The sequence below is a fragment of the Stegostoma tigrinum genome, chromosome 30 (assembly GCF_030684315.1).
Source record: "Stegostoma tigrinum isolate sSteTig4 chromosome 30, sSteTig4.hap1, whole genome shotgun sequence".
NCBI classification, from domain to species: Eukaryota; Metazoa; Chordata; class Chondrichthyes; order Orectolobiformes; family Stegostomatidae; genus Stegostoma; species Stegostoma tigrinum.
The window spans coordinates 5606214-5627452 of NC_081383.1; the positions used below are offsets into that span (position 1 = coordinate 5606214).

General features: G+C 44.7%; 1 protein-coding gene across 1 annotated transcript in view; it reads left to right on the forward strand.

The window, feature by feature from the left end:
- Window positions 1–21239, forward strand: part of ncanb (neurocan b) — a 241287-nt gene that overhangs the window by 210429 nt on the left and 9619 nt on the right. Inside the window, exons 9-13 of the mRNA XM_059638556.1 lie at window positions 2152–2268; window positions 6165–6278; window positions 11584–11742; window positions 13957–14039; window positions 19267–19411. Of these exons, the coding sequence (XP_059494539.1) occupies window positions 2152–2268; window positions 6165–6278; window positions 11584–11742; window positions 13957–14039; window positions 19267–19411 (618 nt within the window). The remainder of the gene's footprint in view (window positions 1–2151; window positions 2269–6164; window positions 6279–11583; window positions 11743–13956; window positions 14040–19266; window positions 19412–21239) is intronic.

Sequence of the window (21239 nt, forward strand, 5' to 3'; positions counted from 1 at the left end):
GGGCTGAGAGGTGGCAAATGGAGGTTAATGCAGACAAGCGTGAGGTGATGCACTTTAGTAGGAGTAACCAGAAGGCAAAGTACAGGGCTAATGGTAAGATTCTTAGTAGTGTAGATGAGCAGAGAGATCTCGGTGTCCATGTACACAGATCCTTGAAAGTTGCCACCCAGGTTGACAGGGCTGTTAAGAAGGCATACAGTGTTTTAGCTTTTATTAATAAAGGAATTGAGTTCCGGAACCAAGAGGTTATGGTGAAGCTGTACAAAACTCTGGTGCGGCCGCACTTGGAGTATTGTGTACAGTTCGGGTCACCGCATTATAAGAAGGATGTGGAAGCTTTGGAAAGGGTGCAGAGGAGATTTACTAGGATGTTGCCTGGTATGGAGGGAAGGTCTTACGAGGAAAGGCTGAGGGACTTGAGGCTGTTTTCGTGAGAGAGAAGAAGGTTGAGAGGTGACTTAATTGAAACATATAAAATAATCAGAGGGTTAGATAGGGTGGATAGGGAGAGCCTTTTTCCTTGAATGGTGACAGCAAGCATGAAGGGGCATAGCTTTAAATTGAGGGGTGAAAGATATAGGACGGATGTCAGAGGTAGTTTCTTTACTCGGAGAGTAGCAAGGGAATGGAACGCTTTGCCTGCAACGGTAGTAGATTCGCCAACTTTAGGTACATTTAAGTCGTCATTGGATAAGCATATGGACGTACATGGAATAGTGTAGGTTAGATGGGCTTGAGATCGGTATGACAGGTCAGCACAACATCGAGGGCCGAAGGGCCTGTACTGTGCTGTAATGTTCTATGTTCTATGGATGTGAGATGGGTGAACAAGGAGCTGCTTCTTCCTGTTTAGCTTTCAATTTTATTTGAAAGTACTGATGAGTTAATTACAGGTAGCATTATTTGGTTAGGATACAGATAATAAGTCTTTTTTGTTTATAGAAAGTTTCTTGGTCATCAGTTGATTCCCTTGTGTTTAAATCGATACTAAATGCATTATGTTTAATGATTTCAGTCCTATTAGGATTAATTAACATGTTTGAACTGCATAAATTCAACATCATTTGCAATCAATTGTGAGTGTTCATTTCATGCATTTATTCATGAGCAGCACTGTCTAGGCCCGAAACGTCAGCTTTTGTGCTCCTAAGATGCTGCTTGGTTTGCCGTATTCATCCAGCCCCACACTTTGTTATCTCTACTCCTCTGATCTTTCCTGTCTTCATCTTCCTAAGGTCCGACTACTCTGATCTTCACTCCTAAACCAATTCTTATCTTTCCATCTTCTCCTTGAACCTCTGCTGGCCAGACACTTGGGAATCATAATAGAATCGGTACAGGGCGCAAGCAGGCCATTCAGCCCATCAAGTCCACACTAACCCTTCCAAGTCCATCCTACCCAGAGCCCACCCCTTACCCTATTTGTGTAACTGTGCATTTCACATGGCTAACCTGCCTAGCCTACACATCCCTGGCAACTTAGCGTGGTCAATCCACCTAACCTGCACGTCTTTGGACTGTGGGAGGAAACCGGAGTACCCGGAGGAAATCTACACAGACACAGGGAGAACGTGCAAACTCCACACAGACAGTCTCCCAAAGATGGTATCGAACCTGGTTCCCTAGTTCTGTGAGGCAGCAGTGCTAACCACTGTGCCACAATGCTACCTTCACCTCCCCTCATTCTTTCACCCTCTAACAATCCCGCCTTTTAAGCTTCAACGTTAACCAAAATATTGTTGATTTCCAATGGTCCCAAAGACCAGGGCTGGGCCGCATAATTGAAGGTGAAGTGGTGTTTGACCCCGGTTAAAAAGATAAGAGAGCAGAGGGGCTTTTGGGAGAACGGGGGTGTAAAAGTCTGGTGAATGAAGAGTGAAGGACCAGAAGGGACATGTGAGCCATAGATCAAACCAGACACACACACAGATGGCTTCTTGCTTCTCTCACAGCACAAAGAAGTCATCAATCTTCAGTTCTGAAGAGAAGGTGTTTCCAGTGAACCAGCTGACAAGATTTGTCAAGTAAAAGGATGTAAGACTGATGGGTTCACTTTCAGAAATTAATCCCAGCAGGTTCCACTCTCACTTCTCTTCTGACAGTGCTCTTCTTCTCACTAATTAGTTATCCTTCTGTTTCCCTTACATCTAGAGGACTCTAACCCTTGCCAGACTAACCCATGCCTACATGAGGGAACCTGCCTGTCCAATGGAACCGTCTACACCTGCAACTGTGTTCCGGGATTTACTGGGGAAAACTGTGAGATAGGTGAGAAACTGAGCGAAATGCGTGAGTGGACAACTTTGCAATGTACCCTTGAATATCAGCATGTTCCCTGCAGCTACCTGTCATTCAGTGGTTTGGAGTCTGATCTTCTGCCTTAAGAATTATTGCAGCTTGCATAGTTACTTCAAGATCTTGATTAATTCTGTAATGTGTTCCCAACAGATATGAAACAAGGGCCCAATGTGAAATGACCTTATCTTGAATTTGTCCACCCTCTCCACAGAGCTTTAAATTAGTCTCAAGGTAAAGCTTCATGAAAGGGTTTAGTGGTGCGGTTGTAGCATCCCTGTCTTGAGGCCTGAAAACCTTGATTCAAGTCCGACCTGCTGCTGAGGTGTGGCATAGCCAGCCCAAACAGCTTGATTAAAATAACTAAAGTTTCATGAATGTGTCCTGCATTATGTTACCCAAATATTTTCAACAACTTTAAATCTGTGTCTTTTCATTGCTGGTACTTTACACGAATAGGTGTGCTTTTCTTTGTTTTGTCAGAGCCCTTTTGTAAAAATCTTGACCATTCTCGAAATGTCCAATTCGACTAGCAACCATAGAACTGGCAGAATAACATTCCACGTTTTTACACTCCTCTGTGTTTGGGGAAAAAATAGAGAAAGAGGGTATTTAACTCTTATTTGATCAGATCATAGCTAACCTGTGATCCAACCATTTATTCCCACCTTTACTCCATAACCTTTAACGCCTTCTCGAACAAAAATCCTACAATCTCAGATTTAAAATTATCTATTATCTGTTGATGAAGAGAATTTTAAATTTCTACCACCCTTATGTGTTGAAGGCCAACATTTGTTGCCTTCCCCAACAGAACCAACTACTTTGGGTCTGAAGTCACATGTAGGCCAGACCAGGTAAGAATGGGAGACTTCCTTCCCTAAAAAACGTGGAGTCATAGAGATGGACAGCATGGAAACAGGATTTTCGCTCAAAACGCCCATGCCGACCAGATATCCTAAATAAATCTAATCCCATTGGCCAGCATTTGGCCCACGTCCCTTTAAACCCATCCTATTCATAGACCAACCAGATGCCTTTTAAATGTTGTAATTGTACTGGCCTCCAACACTTCCTCTGGCAGATCATTCGATGCATGCGCTGCCATCTGTGTGAAAAAGTTGCCCCTTAGGTCTCTTTTAAATCTTTCCCCCCTCACCTTAAACCTATGCCCTCTAGTTTTGGACTCCCCTATCCTGGGAAAACATCTTGACTATTCACCTCCCCTCCCCCCACCACATCCCAAAACCAGCCCAGCTCGTCCCCGCCTCCCTAACCTTCCCTTCCACCCAACTCCTCCTCCCACCTCAAGTCCAACCCCCATCTCCTACCTACTAACCTCATCCCACCCCCTTGACGGGTCCATCCTCCCTGGACTGACCTATCTCCTCGCACACACCTTTATTGGCTCCTTCCCCACCTCTTTGACCGGTCTGTCTCCTCTCCACCTATCATTTCCTCTATCCATCTTCGATCCGTGCCCCCCCGCTATTTATTTTAGAACCTCCTTCACCTCCCCCATTCCTGAAGAAGGGTCTAGGCCTGAAACTCAGCTTTCCTGCTCCTCTGATGCTGCTTGGCCTTCTGTGTTCATCCAGCTCTACACCTTGTTATCTCAGATTCTCCAGAATCTGCAGTTCCTACTATCTCTTGACTATTCACCCTACTTATTCCTATGGGGAGGTGATGGCCTTGTGGTATTATCACTGGACTATTAATCCCAGGGCCCTGATAATATTCTGGGGACCTGGGTTCAAATCCCTGCCACAGCAGATGGTGGTACTTAAATTCAACAAAAATCTGGAATTAAGAATCTGATGATGGCTGTGAATCGATTGTTGATTGTCAGGAAAAACCCATCTGGTTCACTTGTTCTCTTTAGGGAAGGAAACTGCCATCCTTACCTGGTCTGGCTGACATGTGACTCCAGACCCACAGCAATGTGGTTGACTCTCAACTGCTCTCTGGGCAGTTAGGGATGGGCAATAAATGTGGCCTGGCTAGTGATGCCTTCATCCTGTGAAAGAATAAAGGATCTCCTCATGCTTTTTTTAAACCTCCACAAGTTCGCCCCTCAGCCTTTGACACTCCAGGAAAAATAGCCCCAGTCTATTCAGCCCCTCCCTGCAAATCAAACTCTCCAACCCTGGCAACATCCTTGTAAATCTTTTCCAAATCCTTTCAAGTTTCGAAACATCTTTCCTGTAACAAAGAGACAAGTACTGAACTCAGTATTCCTTAAGTGGCTGAACCGATATTGTGTACAGCCGCAACATGACCTCCTAATTCCTACACTCAAACCATCGTCCAATAAAGGCATGAGTTAACCAGATGGGTTTTTACAACAATTCGTCAAGTTTTCATGGTAAACATCACTGAGACTAGATTTGTATTTCAGATTGATTCATTGAATTTAACTCCATTAGCTGCAGTGGTGAGATTCTAACCTCTGTTTCCAGAGCTAGGCTTCTATGTCACTTGTCAAGAGACATTACCACTCTCTAACCCTCTGGGCAACGTACCAGGCACACTCAGCGATTCAAATGAAAGCAAAATGCTGCAGATGCTTGAAATCGAAATGAGAGTTGAAAGTCTTGGCGAAACTCAGGAGGTCTGGCAGCAGCTGTGGGGAGAGAAAGCAGAGTTGATTGATTGTTTTTATAGTTACATGTGCTGAAATACAGTGAAAAGCTTTGTTTACGAGTGGTGCAGGCAGGTCACAGCAAGCAAAGGATGCACAGATTGAAAAGACTTAGAAGCATACAGGTTACACTGTAGGTTACATTATTTGAGGCTAGAGTCCATTCAGTAGTCTGGTAACGGCCGGAAAGAAGCTGTTTCTGAACCTGCATGCTTGAGTATTCAGTCTTCTGTATCTCCTGCTTGACAGAAGAGGTTGTAGGAGATCATTACCAATGTGCGATGGGTCTTTGATGATGTTGACTGCCTTTGGAATGTTTCAAGTCTGGTATAACCCTTCCTCTGGAAAAATTCTTTGGTGTACACTTAAGCCTCAGTGTTATTTTATAATGTTCATTCCATATACCTGTCAATTTAACACCAAACAAGGCTGAGGAAAATTTCAGCCTATCTACTGTCCTATGTATTTTTTTCAGAATTTCTTTACAATTACGCAGAGCTGATAACTGTGAGCAGGAGCACGAGGCATCACTCGAATTACTAGCCTTTCTTTACTCCCTTTCTTCTTTTAATGCCTTTCTGCTGGTTCCCTGAGATAATCTCGCTGCATCATCAGCAGCTTTTTGCCTCTGTGCAGCTTGTTAAAAGCTTCATTTTCAGGTTGTTAAACCCATTATCTGCTTCAGAGGCCCATTCCAATGATTCCTGACATATAAAGTGCTCTCTTCATTTATTTCAGATGTTCAGAGAAAGAGAACACAAAGTTTCATCTCCTTCACTTGTGTGGAGGAAAGAAGAAGGAATTTACATAGTTTTTTTTAAGTGATTTTCGGATGCCTCAAAGTACTTTGCAATCAATGCAGTACTTTTTGATGAATTGTCACTGCTATACTGTAGCAAGCATAGCAGTTAAGGTGCACAAAGCAAGCTGCCACAAACAATAATGAAGAGACATTCTATTTGTACAGTAATTTAAATGAAGGGATAAGTAATAACTAGGACACAGGAGGCAACTCTCCTTTGAAACAGTACTTCTGCATCGACTTGCTGTGGTCCATGCCTAAATATCTCGTGTGAGTCACAGCGCCTCCAGCAGTGCAGCACTCGCTCGCTGATTTCCTGTGCTCAAATTTCAGGAGTATCACCCGAGCCACAAAGCTGTCTCCGAGAGGGGGAGGGTTGTACCCATTGAGATACTGACAACTTTCCACAATGGCTTTATTTTCCAGATATTGATGAATGTCACTCCAGCCCCTGTGAAAATGGTGCAACCTGCGTTGATGGAGTCAGTTCCTTCACTTGTCTCTGCTTACCAAGTTATGCTGGCAGGTTATGTGAAGAAGGTAAGGCACTTTTCCAGCCTAATACATCTATTCAATGACAGTCCCTCTGTGAAAGCTCTGACCTGTACTGATTGTCACGAGTTCGGCCAGGTGGACCTCACAGAATTGGAGCAAACTACTGCAGACGCTGGAATCTGTACTGAAAGCAACAAACCCTGGGGATTGCAATGGGCCAGGCAACACCCATGGAGAGGCTCCAAGCTAACATTCTGAGTCAAAATGACTCTTCTGCCTCCCAGTCCCACAATGTTAGCTTGGTCCTTCTCCATGAATGCCGCCCGACCTGCTGTTATCCCCAGCATTTATTGTTCTCATAGAATATGAGTTCCCTGATTGGAGGTGTCAATCTGGTCCAATCAGGGAGCCCTGGCTGACAGATATAAACAGGAGTGTCAAGGGTTCTGTTCACTCTGAGAGCTGGCTCTGAGGGGCCTGTATCCAGATCATTTATTATGTATGTGTAAATGCAGTGTGACTTGGTGATGGGATACCAGTATCTGTGAAATTATTTCATGACCAAATGGTGATTGGGTCCAATTTCCCTTGTGTTTTTTAAAACTAAATCCCCTTATTGGCTGCGTCCTCTAACGTTCGCTGAAAGCCTTTGTTTAATAGGTCGATGCTGTCCAGGCCCACATCTGCTCTGCTACTGCCCCAGGAATCCTGAGGTCATTCAAATCTCTGCTGCTGTGTTGGAACTTGCATTGAGTTTCAATTATCCATCAGCCCATTGGCTTGCTGTTCACACCTGCCTCATCGCTGTGCTCAATCCTTATGGGGTCTTGTCTGCCTCCCTGTTGTTGTAAACCACCCCAAAAACAAAGCCCAGCTGAGACAAACACGGCAAAGTGCTGAAGAAACTCAGCAGGTCTGGCAGCATCTGTGAAGATAGAAACAGAGTTAACATGTCGGGTCCGGTATGACTTCGTAAGAACTCACCTGTTTGTTTCGTGTTAGAAGTCAAAAAATGCCCCCAGACTTGGGAGGATGTCATTTGAATGAGGGTCGAAGATCAAAGCTTTGGAGTGCGCTGTGGAGAGGGAACTGGAGGCCTACTGATGGAGTGACATTCCTGGGGCAGAAGGTTGTGAAGAAAGTCTACCCCTTTGCAGATCCTCCACAGGTGGTACCCAAATCCAGACAAAGGGATGGGAGGACACTTCACAGAGTAGTCACAGCACAGAAGGAGGTCATTTGGCCTATTGTGGCTCTCCCAGTGAGCAATTCCTGGTGTCATTCCATCACCTTTTTCTCATCACCATGCATATTCTTCCTTTTTACATAATTAATCCAGTTCTGTTTTGAAAGTCTCGATTGAAGCTGTCTCCACTATATTCTCAGGCAGCACACTCCAGACCCTCGCCCCTCTCTACGTGACAAAGTATTTTTCTCATATCACTCCATTCAGTCTGAGGCTGTCTCGCAGTTTTTAAATGAAAGCACCTCATTTTTGCCCAAGTATCTAAATGGAACAGAAATATTCTGTGCAGCTCCCTTCGTAATTATTGTTCATAAGTTAATAAGTATTTTTCTTGTTGCCATCGTGTAATAAGCAATTGTGTTACATTAAACAGGTGCCTCTTCTGTGCAGATCTACCAATAGCTTTTGCTGTTCTACGTAACTAGACAGGCCCTAGACTTGGAATAGAGAAATGAGGAAGAGCTCTTGTGGTGTGGTGGGTAGTGTCTGTACCTCTGGGCCAGGAGGCTTGGGTTCAAGTCTCACCTGCTCCAGAGGTGTGTGTGAGATGTGCGAGCAGGTTGAGTGAAAATGTGTCATTGACAGGCGATGACACAAATCAGAATCCCACCTGCTGACAATGTGGTATACTGCACCAGTGTCATAGTGTCATAGAACTGCACAGCACACAAACAGACCCTTCTGTCCAACCCCGCCCATATCCCAAATTAGTCTGGTCCCATTTGGCACATATCCCTCTGAACCTTACCTATTCTTATACCCATTCAGATGACTTTTAAACGTTTTAATTGTCTTCCTCTGGGAGTTCACCATCGCGGTGTCTCAGTGGTTAGCACTGCAGCCTCACAGCTCCAGGGACCCTGGTTCGACTCCACCCTCAGGTAACTGTCTGTGTGGAGTTTGCACATTCTCTCTGTGTCTGCGTGGGTTTCCTCCCACAGTCTAAAGATGTGCAGGCTAGGTGGATCGGCCATGCTAAATTGTCCGTAGTGTTCAGGGGTGTGTGGCTTCTAGGGGAATGGGTTTGGGTGGGATGCTCCATGGCTTGGTGTGGACTTGTTGGGCTGAAGGGCCTGTTTCCACACTGTAAGGAATCTAATCTAATCTAATATATACACATCATCCTCTGCTTGAAAAAGATTCTCCTTAGGTCCCTTTTAAATCCTACTCGTCTACAGTTTGGGACTCCCTTACTCTGGGAGAAAGACCTTGACTATTCACCCTATCCATGCCCTTCATGATTTTATAAACTTCTATCAGGTCATCCCTCAGCCTCCGACCCTCCAGGGAAAATAGCCCCAGCCTATTCCTATAGCTCAAACCCTCCAACCCCGGCAACATCTTTGTAAACATTTTCTGAACACTCTCAAGTTTCACAAGATCTTTCCTATAGCAGGGAGTCTGGGGCTGGTTATAATTTTTAAGATTGTTAGTCAACCTGTTCAGAGATGTTATTACACACCTTTGGTGCAGATGGACTTGAATCTGGATCTCCTGGCTGAGAGTTCAGGACAGTACCAGCGTGTCATAAGATATGAAGGATACCAGAGCTGCTGCAGCTGCAGAGAACAGCTGAAGCTGACAGTGCAGCACTCCGTCAGTACTGCACTGGCAGTGTCACCTCAGGTTGTGGGCTCTTGTCTTTAGAGTGGGGCTTGAACCCTTGACTCAAAAGAGGAGTGAACCATGGCTGTACCATTCCACTTTGTTGGCTTCTGTTGGTATCAGTAGGGAAGGGTTAATGTGGAGAGTAATCCTGGCAGGGACTGCCACACACTACAGCTGCAGCAGTTAATGGAGCGTGAGGCATCAATTACAGAACTGCGTTTTAAGGATAGTGGAAGCAGCAGTTAGAAATGAGATAGTCTGTCATCTCATTGAGAAAGTGCTGAAGCATGACTGCACAACTGCTTAGGCTGGGAGACTGATTACTGATTGCAGAGATACTGTCCCAAGTAGACTGTAGGTAGGAGAGGATGGGGACAGAAATGTTAGTGTGAGGAGAGGGACTGAGAGATGCATAGGAACAAAAGGAGGCCATTCAACCCCTTCAGCCTAGTATTAACTCCACAGAGGCTGGCATCCCGTCATCATGTCCCTCTCTGTTTGCATGTGGGGAGTCCTTGGCATAAATCTGGCTTCCTCGGAGCCAGCTCTCAGGGTGAACAGGCCCCCCCTTCCCTCCTGTTAATACCTGTCAGCCAGGGTTCCCTGATTAGACCAGCCCCAATCAGGGAACTCATATTCTATGAAGTCCACCTGACTGACCTTGTTACAATCAGTACAAGCCTGTGCTGCTATTCAAAATGGCCAAGGCTGATCTCTGACCTGACCTTGGTTCTATATCTTTTCATCCTCTGTCCTGCCAAAGTAAGGATTGAGACATGGTGCAGGCAGAAACAAGAAACAGCGTGAGGTCGACATAGAGAGAGGCCGAGGGAAGGAAACTTGTGAGGGGAAAGACAGAGAAAATGAGAAGTGGAGCGGGGGTGGGGGGGTCGGAGGGAAAGTCTGCAGAGATTTTATGGTGATGAAATCAAGACCGCTCTGAGCTATATATCTTGCCAAATTGATTGTGTAGCCGTCACCCTTTCCTTAAACCCCAAATGGTTCACTCTGCTTCAGAGATGGAAAGCTGCTGTCCTTTCTTAGCATGGGCCTATACGTGACTCCTGTCCCACACCATATTGCCTGACTCTCCGCTGAAGTTGCATACCACAGCACATCACCCTGTTGCATCTAACCAGTGGTTCAGGAAAGAGAGCTGCTGGCATGTTGTTGACACAGGCCATGAGAATGGGTAGTAAGTGTGGGTCTGCCCAACAATGCCTACTTACTCAAAACCAATGATAGAAGGATAGCGATGAAGAGGAGAGAGCTGAAAAGACACAGCCCTTGAGAAGTAAGTCTATAGATTGGGTATATATCACTCAGCATGGATTTCCTTGGGAAATTCATTGGCCAATCAGATTGCTATGGGAAGGGAGCCTGGTCAGTGCATGTAACTCAGAAAGTATGACCCCAGAGAGTTCTGCGGATTGACTAGGCTGACATTATAAACCTCTGAGCCAGTACATCGCTGGGGTGAAAATGTTAATAGCTTTCTCCCAGGAAACTGCAAGCAGTCAGCTCACCTTATAACTTATTACAAAACCTATTAAGAAACACTCATCATTACCTTAAAGGTCAGCTGGTTTATAACAGATACACACAAACAGAATTTGCAACACACTCTCCCACAGTCTTTCAGTAATTATTCACAGCGCATTGGTTAGAGATGAAGCATCAATCCTGTCTATTGCTTCCCCAATCAAACAAAAGCCGATTCAGCTCATTTCACCCTAGATTGTTTTATGTACAGTGTTCAGCAAACAATTTGATTGACCAGGACACAAGGGACAGTCACTGAATTAAAATGGCTTCTCCTTGCATGACAATAACTTTTAATGCAGTGTTTATCCTTACCACATCATCACTTATACCTTTTCATTGCATTCTTGATGTTAGAATTCTTCCTCCTCATTCTTCCCATCATTTCCCTTCCTAAATTCTTGTCCACTTCACTATAACCTCCCCCACACCCCACCCTATTACATTTGGTCTTTAATCAATTTGTTTGAGGATATATTTTCCAGTCCTGTTTTGCTGTTGACATTTATCATTGTAAGTTGCTATGTCAACATTTCCCCATTCGTTTTGCTGTGTCAGTGGTCACAATGTGTTTGCAAGCTCTGGACGCCAGGGGGCTCTGCATAAGAAATTGTCTTCCTGCTCTGCCAATACCTTGGACGTTACAAATTGGGGGATGGTGTGGGTGTGTGGGGTTGGGTAGTTTGGATGGCTTGTGTGTGTGATGCAGAATGGTCCCAGCAACGTGGGTTCAGTTCCTACATCCAGCTGGGGTAACCATGAAGGAGTGTCTTTCACAATCTCTCCCCTCATGACAGCGACCCTCAGGTTTGACCACCACCAGTCGACTCTCTCCAGTAACAGAGTGGGTCCACAGTCTGGTAAAACTATCGTGACCTTATCCTTACGTGACAAAAACCTACTGCAAATGGACAATTACTGCTAATGGATTTGAATTCTTCTTTTATCGCTCAGATACTGAGGGGTGTGATCACAACTGGCAGAAGTTCCTGGGCCACTGCTATCGGTACTTTTCGCACAGGCGATTGTGGGAGAATGCAGAGAAGGATTGCCGAGGCCATGGGGCACACCTTGTCAGCATACACTCAGCCGAGGAGAAGGAGTTCTTAAACAGTGAGTCCTACCGAGTTGGGTGTATGTGTGGTGGTGGCGTCAACAAGATTGGGTACAGGATTGCCAACCCTTCAGAAACACCCCACTGTCTCGAGGACTTTATGGGTAATCACCTGGCTCATAATGTGAGGGAAACCAGGTGAAAATCCCTGGTGGATAACAAAATTGGAATCCCAGTGATGAAAGTTATAGTGTCTATGTGACTCAGTTGATTGGGTTGGGCGGGGTGGACATCACAAGTCTAAAACCTCCAGGAGTATCCTGAACAGAGTTGTGTCATAGCAATGGGGCCAATAGGAGTTCTGGTATGATTTGAGATACTCAGGGGTTTCCAAAACTGAAAGGCTGACAGGGTAAGAGAGCTGACAAAGTAAAATGAAACAAATTTCATCGCTTGAACCATGCAATCACACAGTTCAGAAGGACGCCGTTTGGCCCTTTACACCTGAGATTAATGTCTCTTTAGGAACAGAAATCTGTCATACTTTACCTGCTCTGGCCTACATATGACTCCAGACCCCGGCAATGTGGTTAACTCTGAACTACTCCCAGTGATGGCTTAGCAAGCCGCTCAGCCCAGGGATGGGCAACAAGTACTGGACATGATGTACCATATTCCACGAAATAAAAGACTGCTTTGTTCCAGAAAGCCAGTTGGTAAGAGATGAATCAGGAGTCAATATTTAGATGCTTCTGTAGTTACTTATTTTCAGAGCTCCCCATTATAAACATCAGCTTCTGAATCCAACAAGCTCAGTTTTATGAAAGTTCCGACGAAGGCTCACCAGACCCAAAATGTTAACTCTGATTTTTTTCTTCACAGATTCTCCCAGACCTGCTGAGATTTTCAAGCAACTTCTGTTTCTGTTCCTGGTTTATAGCCTCCTCAGTTCTTTCAGCTTTTAAATACGGTCTTATTCTCAATTTTGTCCATTTGGTTATGGCCCCAGTGATTTCACAGTTAATGTCCATGACCTACATAGAATTAATCACAATTCATACAGCACTAGAGCTATGAAATTGGTGCTGCTCCCCTGCTGAGTCCCCAGAGCCCTGCAATGTTTTCCTTTTCAGAATCAATGTCTAATTCCCTTCTGAAAATAGCTGCTGAATGTGTTTCCTTAATATGGCTCTCCCAGATCAAAGCAACACATGGAGTTTAACAAGAAAACATTCTCTGAATCACCTTTCTTATATCTTTTTTTGCCAGTTGTTTGAATTAGTGACACCAGACTTGAGATTTTAAGGGCTGTAGGTTGTTAAAGGGCGGAAAATTTGATGAGGATGGAGAACTCCAGAACTTTGTCAGGTTTGAGGAGGAGAAAATGAATTGAAGTTGGGGATAAAGGGACCGAGTGATTAAACATAGGGAGAAGAGTGAGGGGTTTCACTAGGCAGAGACAGTGTTGGAGGGCGGAATTCGAGCTTAGTTTAGTGACTATATTCATGGAACATGGGTGTCTCTAGTAGGACCTGAATTTTTTGCCCATTCCTAAATGCCCTTGAACTGAATGAAACTGCTCAGCCATTTCAGGGGGTAGTTCAGAGTAAACCGTATTGCTGTGGGCCTGGGGTCCCATGTAGGCCAGAAAATTACTTTCCCAACAGGCATGAGTGTACCAGATGTAACTGTGTACAATAATGCCTGATAGATTAGATTCCCTACAGTATGGAAATGGGCACTTCGGCCCAACAAGCCCACACTGCCCCTTGGAGCATCCCACCCAAACCCAACCCCCTAAACACTACGGGCAATTTAGCATGGCCGATCCACCTGGCCTGCACATCTTTGGACTGTGGGAGGAAACCGGAGCACCCGGAGGAAACCCACGGAGACACGGGGAGGATGTGTAAACTCCACACAGACAGTCACCCGAGGCTGGAATCGAACCCAGGTCCCTGGTGCTGTGAGGCTGCAGTGCTAACCACTGAGCCACTGTGCCACTGATAGCTTCGCAATCAACATTATCCAGGCCAATTTTCGATTTTATGAACTGCATTGAATTTCCAACAGCTACCACTGTGGATTCGAACTCACATTCCAGTGATATTAGCCCTGGCTCCAAGAGTACTAGCCCAGTTACATTACCACCACAGTGTCACATCCTGTGGTTTGCCAATCTGGAATTTCCACCGAAAATATGAAGTTGACATCAAACCTGGGCCAGACTGATGTCCTCGGTCTTTGACATTCTTTGTTTGCCTCAATTGTAGGTCTGGGTCGGGAGTATGCTTGGATTGGCCTGAATGATAGGACCATCGAGGAGGATTTCCAATGGACTGATGGCACTTCGTTGGTAAGTCTAGATCAAATTGATTGATGCTGGCTTTAGCAAAATCCTCCTTGACTGTTGCCGCAATGATAGGGAGGAACTGGGCAAAAAGGAATGAAGACATCGAGTTGAGTCGCAGTGATTCTGTCATCTGATGGTAAAACTGTTTGGCTCATCCATGTTAATGATTTGATCTTGGCTGTCACTCTGTTGGTAGCCGACTCTTGTTTGAGTCTGGGTTCAAACCCCAGAGATTCAAGGTTAATGCTCCTGTGCATTCTGTGTTGATGCTGCACAAAGAGTTTTTTTTTGGAGTATGATGTTAAATCTACCCATCCATTCTGGTGAGCATCAAACTTAATATTTTACAGGGTTACTTTTATAAATTAGTGTTCCTGATTGAATCCTCATCTCTCGGATATATTTTGGGAATTTGTAAGTAGGTGTAAATTTCCAGAGTAATTGAGGTGGAGGGAGATAAACCATAAGGCCATAGGAGCAGAAGTAGACCATTCAGCCCATCGAATCTGCTCCACAATTCAGTGAGATCATGGGTGACCTAATAATTCTTAACTCCACTTTCCCAAAAACCGGATTAAACGTCAGTCTATCTCAGCCTGGAATATACTTAATGACCTGGCTTTGACAGCACTCTATGGTTAAGAATTTTACGGGTTCACTGCCCACTGAGAGAAGAAATTCCTCCTCATCTCTGTCTTAGATGTGCAGCCCCTCATTCTGAGATTATAAACTCCAGTCCTGGATTTTCCCACAAGGGGAAACAACCTCTCCGCAGTTACTCTGTCAAATCCCTTTAGAATCTTATATGTTTCAATAAGGTCGCTTCTCATTCTTCCAAATTCCAATATGTACAAACCTAATCTACTCAGCCTCACCTCGTAGCAGAGCCCCTCCATGATCTGGTAACAACCTAATGAACCTTCTCTGAACTGGCTCCAATGCCAGCATACCTATCTTTTGATAAGGGGCCCAAAACTGTTCACTGTATTCCAGCTGCGGCCAGAATTGTGCCTTGTACAGTTTTAGCAAAACCTCCCTACTTTTATAATCCATTCCCTTTGACATTAAGGTCAACATTTCATTTGCCTTCACTGTTATTAGATGAACTTGGATGGATAGTTTTTCATGATTCTTAGACAAGGACTCCTAAATCCCTTTCGGCACTCTTTCCTCCAATTAAATAATATTCAGCTCCTCTATTCTTCCTGCCAAAGTACATAACCTCACATTCCCCATATTCTATTTATCAACTTTTCGTCCACTCACCAAATGTAGCCTTATCCCTCTTTAAGACCTTTGGGTCATCCTTACCGCTTGCATTCCCACCTATTTTTGTGTCATCCTTAAAAGTGGCATTCGTACATTCACTTTCCAAGTCATTAATACATTGTAAATCATTGTGGATCCAGCACTGATTCCTAGAGCATTCCACAAGTTAAAAGTTTGCCATCCTAGCTCTCTGCTTTGTACTTGGAGTTGGCCTATCAGCTATCCATGCTAATATAGGACAATCTGGCCAGGGGCACACTTTGCACAAAGATTGGTTAGGCTTGCTGAGATGACATTGATTTCCCAATCAGAAGCTGCCATCAGCATTATCAAACAATTACATGTCAGGAACAGCATGAGTTCAAGTTCATTCCAGTCCACTCTATTAACTTTCCTCTGTCCCAGCCTCAGAGAAGCAGCTTCCATTGGTGTCTATTGCCCACATGAGAAATCGTGTGGTTATCTGAATAAGATTGACAATGGGAACCCGGTCAAATAGAGAGGGTTTACGTTGAGGAGAAGACGTAACTAGAAACTCATTCTTCTGCCTCTGACAGTCCCTCAATGCAAGGAGGATGCTCACCATGGACAGTGGCCCTTGGTAAGAACCTGAGTGTGGAGCCTTTCATGTGGGGCGGCAGTTCGGATGCTGCCACGTGATGAGGAAACCCTCTGATCTCGCCACCTGCTGTTGGCAAATTGGAAGAACTTGCAGGTTGATAATGAACTCATTCCGCCAAATCATGAATGCAGCCCTACAATTGCTGAGACCTGAGATGGGACTAAAATCTTGCACTTTTCGCTTAGAGCCAGTGACAAAACACTGTGCCTCAAGGCCTCCAGGAATGACATCAAGACTGATCCAAACCATTGGGCTTCATTGGATTTGGTGTCAGATCCCTGAGCAAGAGGCCGTCTGCCAATACACCAGCCAATTCTTGTTTTCCATGCTGTGGCAATAGGTAGGATTTGAGGATGGGTATTCCTGGATCCGTGCATACACATGTTCCAGACCTGTCCACAAACACATGCACCTGTTTCCTCTGCTTGTTTCTAAAGTGTTGGACATTTGGGTATTTATTTCTTGCAATTAAGTTACGGTAGAACTTTGGGTCTCGGTGGACAGGATGCAAATGTTAGGAGCCCACCAGCTGTTTCGTGATTCTCAGTAGCCCGTGTTTCTGAAAAAAAAACACAAGGTTTACTGTAAGGGGAAAGGTTTTGAAATACTTGTTTTGGTTGTCAGCTGAGCTAAGCTGAGCTCCTGAGGATGTTCCCTGGCTACGAATCATATCGATTTTCACCTTAGCTTTGATGTTCCTGATCAGAGAATGAGGTTGGATGGAAGCTGGAAGGGATCTGACACTTCAGAGAACTGTTTGACCTCATGCTCGAGCACAACATTAGGGCAGGAGTGAGACATGACTGGCTTCTTTATGCACTTTATACAGAGTTTGTTAAAAGAATCACGTAGCAACGAAACCAGAAGGGAAGCACACGATTGTTCATCTTACATTCCCACACCACGCACTGAAAAACACAACATTTTCTTCAACAAAATAAAAACTGAAAGATGCTGCGAATCTGAAACAAAAACAGAAATTGCTGGAAAAGCTCAGTAGGTTTGGCAGCAGCAGAACCGAGGAAGGTCCTCTTGACCCAAAACGTTAACTCTGATTTTTCTCCACAGGTGCTGACAGACCTGCTGAGCTTTACCAGCAACTTCAGCTCTTGCTTTTTCTTCAACAGGTTGTTTTCTCTCATTTTCAGTTACCACCACAATTTCTTTCTCCATTCCAACCACTAACCACATGAGAAATATCAGCAGGAGTAGACTATTCGACCGCTCAAGCCTGTACTTCCATGGAGGAAGATAAGAGGTGATCTGATTTTGTCCCAACTCCACTTCCGGCCCATGTCCAATAAACATGGCTCCACTGTCAATCAAAGATCTGTCTATCTCAGCCATGAATATATTCCACGAGCATTTCTCTGCTGCTGTCTGGGGAGAACCCGTTCCTCAGGCCCTGTTGCGATTGTATGATATGCCCATGCTGTGATTGCTTTCCCTGTCCTAAAGTACAAAAAGCAATACTTCCGTTCCTCTAATTGCATCCTTGCTGAAAACCAGGGTCGAAAAAAAGTCACATAAGAGGAAACTATAAATTCCCCGCCAACCCTCAGAGCAATTTCCTTCCCTCATTCCAGTAAAGATGCCTGTATTCATTGAATGGGCTAATCCTGAGCCTTGGTAATTCCAAACCCCTGTCCTCAGGGTCACCTTTGACATTACAGATCATGAAGCTTGCCTCAGATGAGTCAATGTTATAATTGACAGGGGTATAAGGACAGGGGAGCCCTGCATCCCATCCAGCATGACCTATCATTTAATTAGATCATGGCTAATCTGTGTACTGAGTCCATCTACCCACCCTCATACAATAACTCTCTGTACCCTTGTCTGAAGAAACCCAGCAATCTCACTTTTGAAATGGTCAATTGAATACCACCACCCCCAACTGCCAGCAACATTGCTACCATCAGGTTCAAAGCCATTTTTGGAGGAGAAAGCACTAGCTTTCCACTCCCCTTTGTGTGGCCAGGTAGTGATGTCTGTAGCCTAGTAACTCAGAGTCCTGGGCCAAAGTTCTGTGTACATGGGTTTGAATCCAACCATGGCAGGTGGTGAAATTTGAACACAACAAAATTCTGTAAGTAAGATCTAGTCTAATGAAGACCATTGTTGTAAAACCCTACCTGGTTCACTCATGTCCTTTAGGGAGGGAAAATGTTGTCTTTGCCTGGCCTGGCTTCCAGGTGACTCCAGAAACTCAACAACATGACTATCCCTTGGCTGCTCTCTGAAATGGCCTCACAGACCATTCTGTAGTGCCAGTGCTACCTAATTCCAATCAAGTTCTAATTTTACTCCTTGTTCTTGACTTCATTCCATCAGCACCACACACCCAATACTTCACATCACCTCTCTGCCTTATCAATCTGAAACACCTTGATCAGGTCACTCTCTAATTTTCCTTCCTCCAGGAAATACAGGCCTGAACTATACAATCTGTCCCCATGGGATCCCAATGTACTTGATAATGATCAGAAGTAGGAACCTTGGGCAAATTTCCTCTCTTATGTAGAAAAATAGCAGAGTAGGCCATTCAGCCTTTCCGACCTACTCTGCTATTCAATATGATCATGACTGATTAGATTCCCTACACTGTGGAAACAGGCCCTTTGGCCCAAAACGTCCACACTGCCCCTTGGAGCATCCCACCCAAACCCATCCCCCTATAACCCACACACCCCTGAACACTACAGCCAATTTAGCACGGCCAATCCACCTAGCCTGCAAATCGTTGGACTGTGGGAGGAAACCAGAGCACCCGAAGGAAACCCATGCAGACACGGGGAGAATGTGCAAACTCCACACAGACAGTTACCTGAGGTTGGAATCGAGCCCGGGTCCCTGGCGCTGTGAGGCTGTAGTGCTAACCATTGAGCCACCGTGCCGCCCCATGATCATCCAAGTCAGTATCCAGTTCCTGCTTTCTCCCCATTCATTCTGCTCCCTTTAGCTCTAAGAACTATATCTAACTCCTTCTTGAAAACTTAAAAGTGTTTGAGACCAAAACATTGCTGTGGTGGAGAATTCCATCAGCTTATTACCCTCTGGGTGAAAGGCTTTGCTCCTCATCTCAGTCCTGAATGGCCTACTCTGTATCCCTGGACTGTGCCCCTGCTTTTGGACTCCCCAGTTATTGGGAATTAAGGACTCTTCATAGCAAAGATTGTATCGCATTGACATCCGAGGCTGAGATCTACCATCTTGGTCTAAGCAAGGGTTGAACCTGGGAGATTCCTGGCCTGTGTGCAGCATCATTAACAACTGAGACCATGAGTTGTGAATCCACAATTTTAGCTGACTTCCTTTTTTTAATCTCTTCTCACCAAGCAATATGAAAACTGGCGGGAAAACCAACCAGATAGTTTCTTCGCTGGAGGAGAGGACTGTGTGGTCACAATCAAACATGAAAATGGGAAGTGGAATGATGTACCATGTAACTATAACCTGCCCTACATCTGTAAGAAGGGAACAGGTAAAGGAAGATAAGTCAATGTCATGTATTGAGCCATGGCCTTCCAAGGGAATGAGTGATGTACTGTGGGTTGATGGAGTATCCATCCCTGATGACCAGTCACAATACGCTGTAATATGACAAGAGCATTTCTTCGTGGTCTTTAGAAAGAGCTTTACTCCATACAGTGGTAACAGCACTGAGGACTCTCTGGTAAAACTCTCACAACAGTGTTAAACTTCTCTACAATCCCTCCGACAATTTGCCCAACCTCAATCTCAGTAAATTGCCAATACTGCACCTCCCTGATGTTCCCACTGATTCCAAGATATTTTCTTACAAGGCCTGTAAGTGAAGGATCAAGATTGGAAAGCGCTATATGAAGGCTGTGGCTGAGTTTGTAGCAGACTTGCCTCTGTATCAAAATGCTGAGGATTTGAATGCCACGCTGGAGATTTGACTTAGATTTTAAGTAGCAGTGGAGAGTTGCCTCTCATTGGGTGAATAAAGAAGACCTCAATATCAGACCAGGGTTTTCTTTGTGGTGCCCTGGTCAATAATTCATAGAGTGCAGAAGATTCATAGAGTGCAGAAAAGGCCCTTCAGCCCATTGAATCTGCGCTGACATAACTACCACTAAAGGCACGCTAATCCCAATTTCCTGCACTTGTCCCATATCCTTGAATGTTATCATATTTGAAGTGCTCATCCCAATTTTTTTTTAAAATGTTGTCCAGTTTCTGGCCTCCACTAACCTTCCTGGGCAGTGCATTCCAGAGTCCTGCCCCCAGCTGAATGAATTTTTTTTCCCCCCGAGTCTCCTGCCCCTTAAATTAAAACTATTGCCCCACCCAAGGGGAACAGCTGCTTCCTATTCACTCTGTCCATATCCTTCATAAACTTATCCACTTAATTATCTCTCAATTAACACCAAGGCAGATTGTTAACCATTTATCTTGTGGCATCTTGCATGTACAAATTTTAATACAACAGCAACTGCACTTCAAGAAGTAATTCGCTGATTATAAAGTGCTTTAGAATGTTTATAGTGAAGTAATTAGCGTATAAAGGAGAAACTTTCGAGAGGTGGTAGTTGGTAACTAGAGATTTAAAATAATTAGCAAAGGAGCGAGAAAAGATTTTGTTTAACACAGTGAGTTGTGATGTTATGAAGCACATCACCTGCATGGTGGTAAATATTGCATGCTGCTGTTTGTGGTCAGCCCTTGTGCGGTTTCCTCCACCGACAGGATACTGATGTCAAGACAAAAAGACATCTCACCTACAGCAGAACTGAGTAATGTGGCATATGAGACTCAGTGCCAGTGTGATGCTAGGTACTGAGGCTATACATCCCAGCGACTAGCAATCCTATCAAACATGTCCCATTGACCATTTGCAGTGGGCAGCAAGTGCTCGTGCTCAATCACCTTGAGGTGCCATGCCTCAGATCACCATGCCCAATGTTACATGTCATTCTGTTGCTGAACAACATTCACTAAATAATCCAAACTGTGCTAAAGATTGCACCGGAAATTGACATACCATTATCAGCCAGGGACATGCCTGCAAGGAGCCACGTATATTCTTGTACACCCTGCTCTGTGCAGTGGAAAATAATTTGTCCATAAATTGCACCTTAACCAGTGAGGAAAAAGTCAGAAGATGAGAGATAATGGGAACTGCAGATACTGGAGAATCCCAGATAACAAAGTGTGAAGCTGGATGAACACAGCAGGCCAAGCAGCATCTCAGGAGCACAAAAGCTGACATTTCAGGCCTAGACTCTTCATCAGAGAGCTGATGAAGGGTCTAGGCCCGAAACGTCAGCTTTTGTGCTCCTGAGATG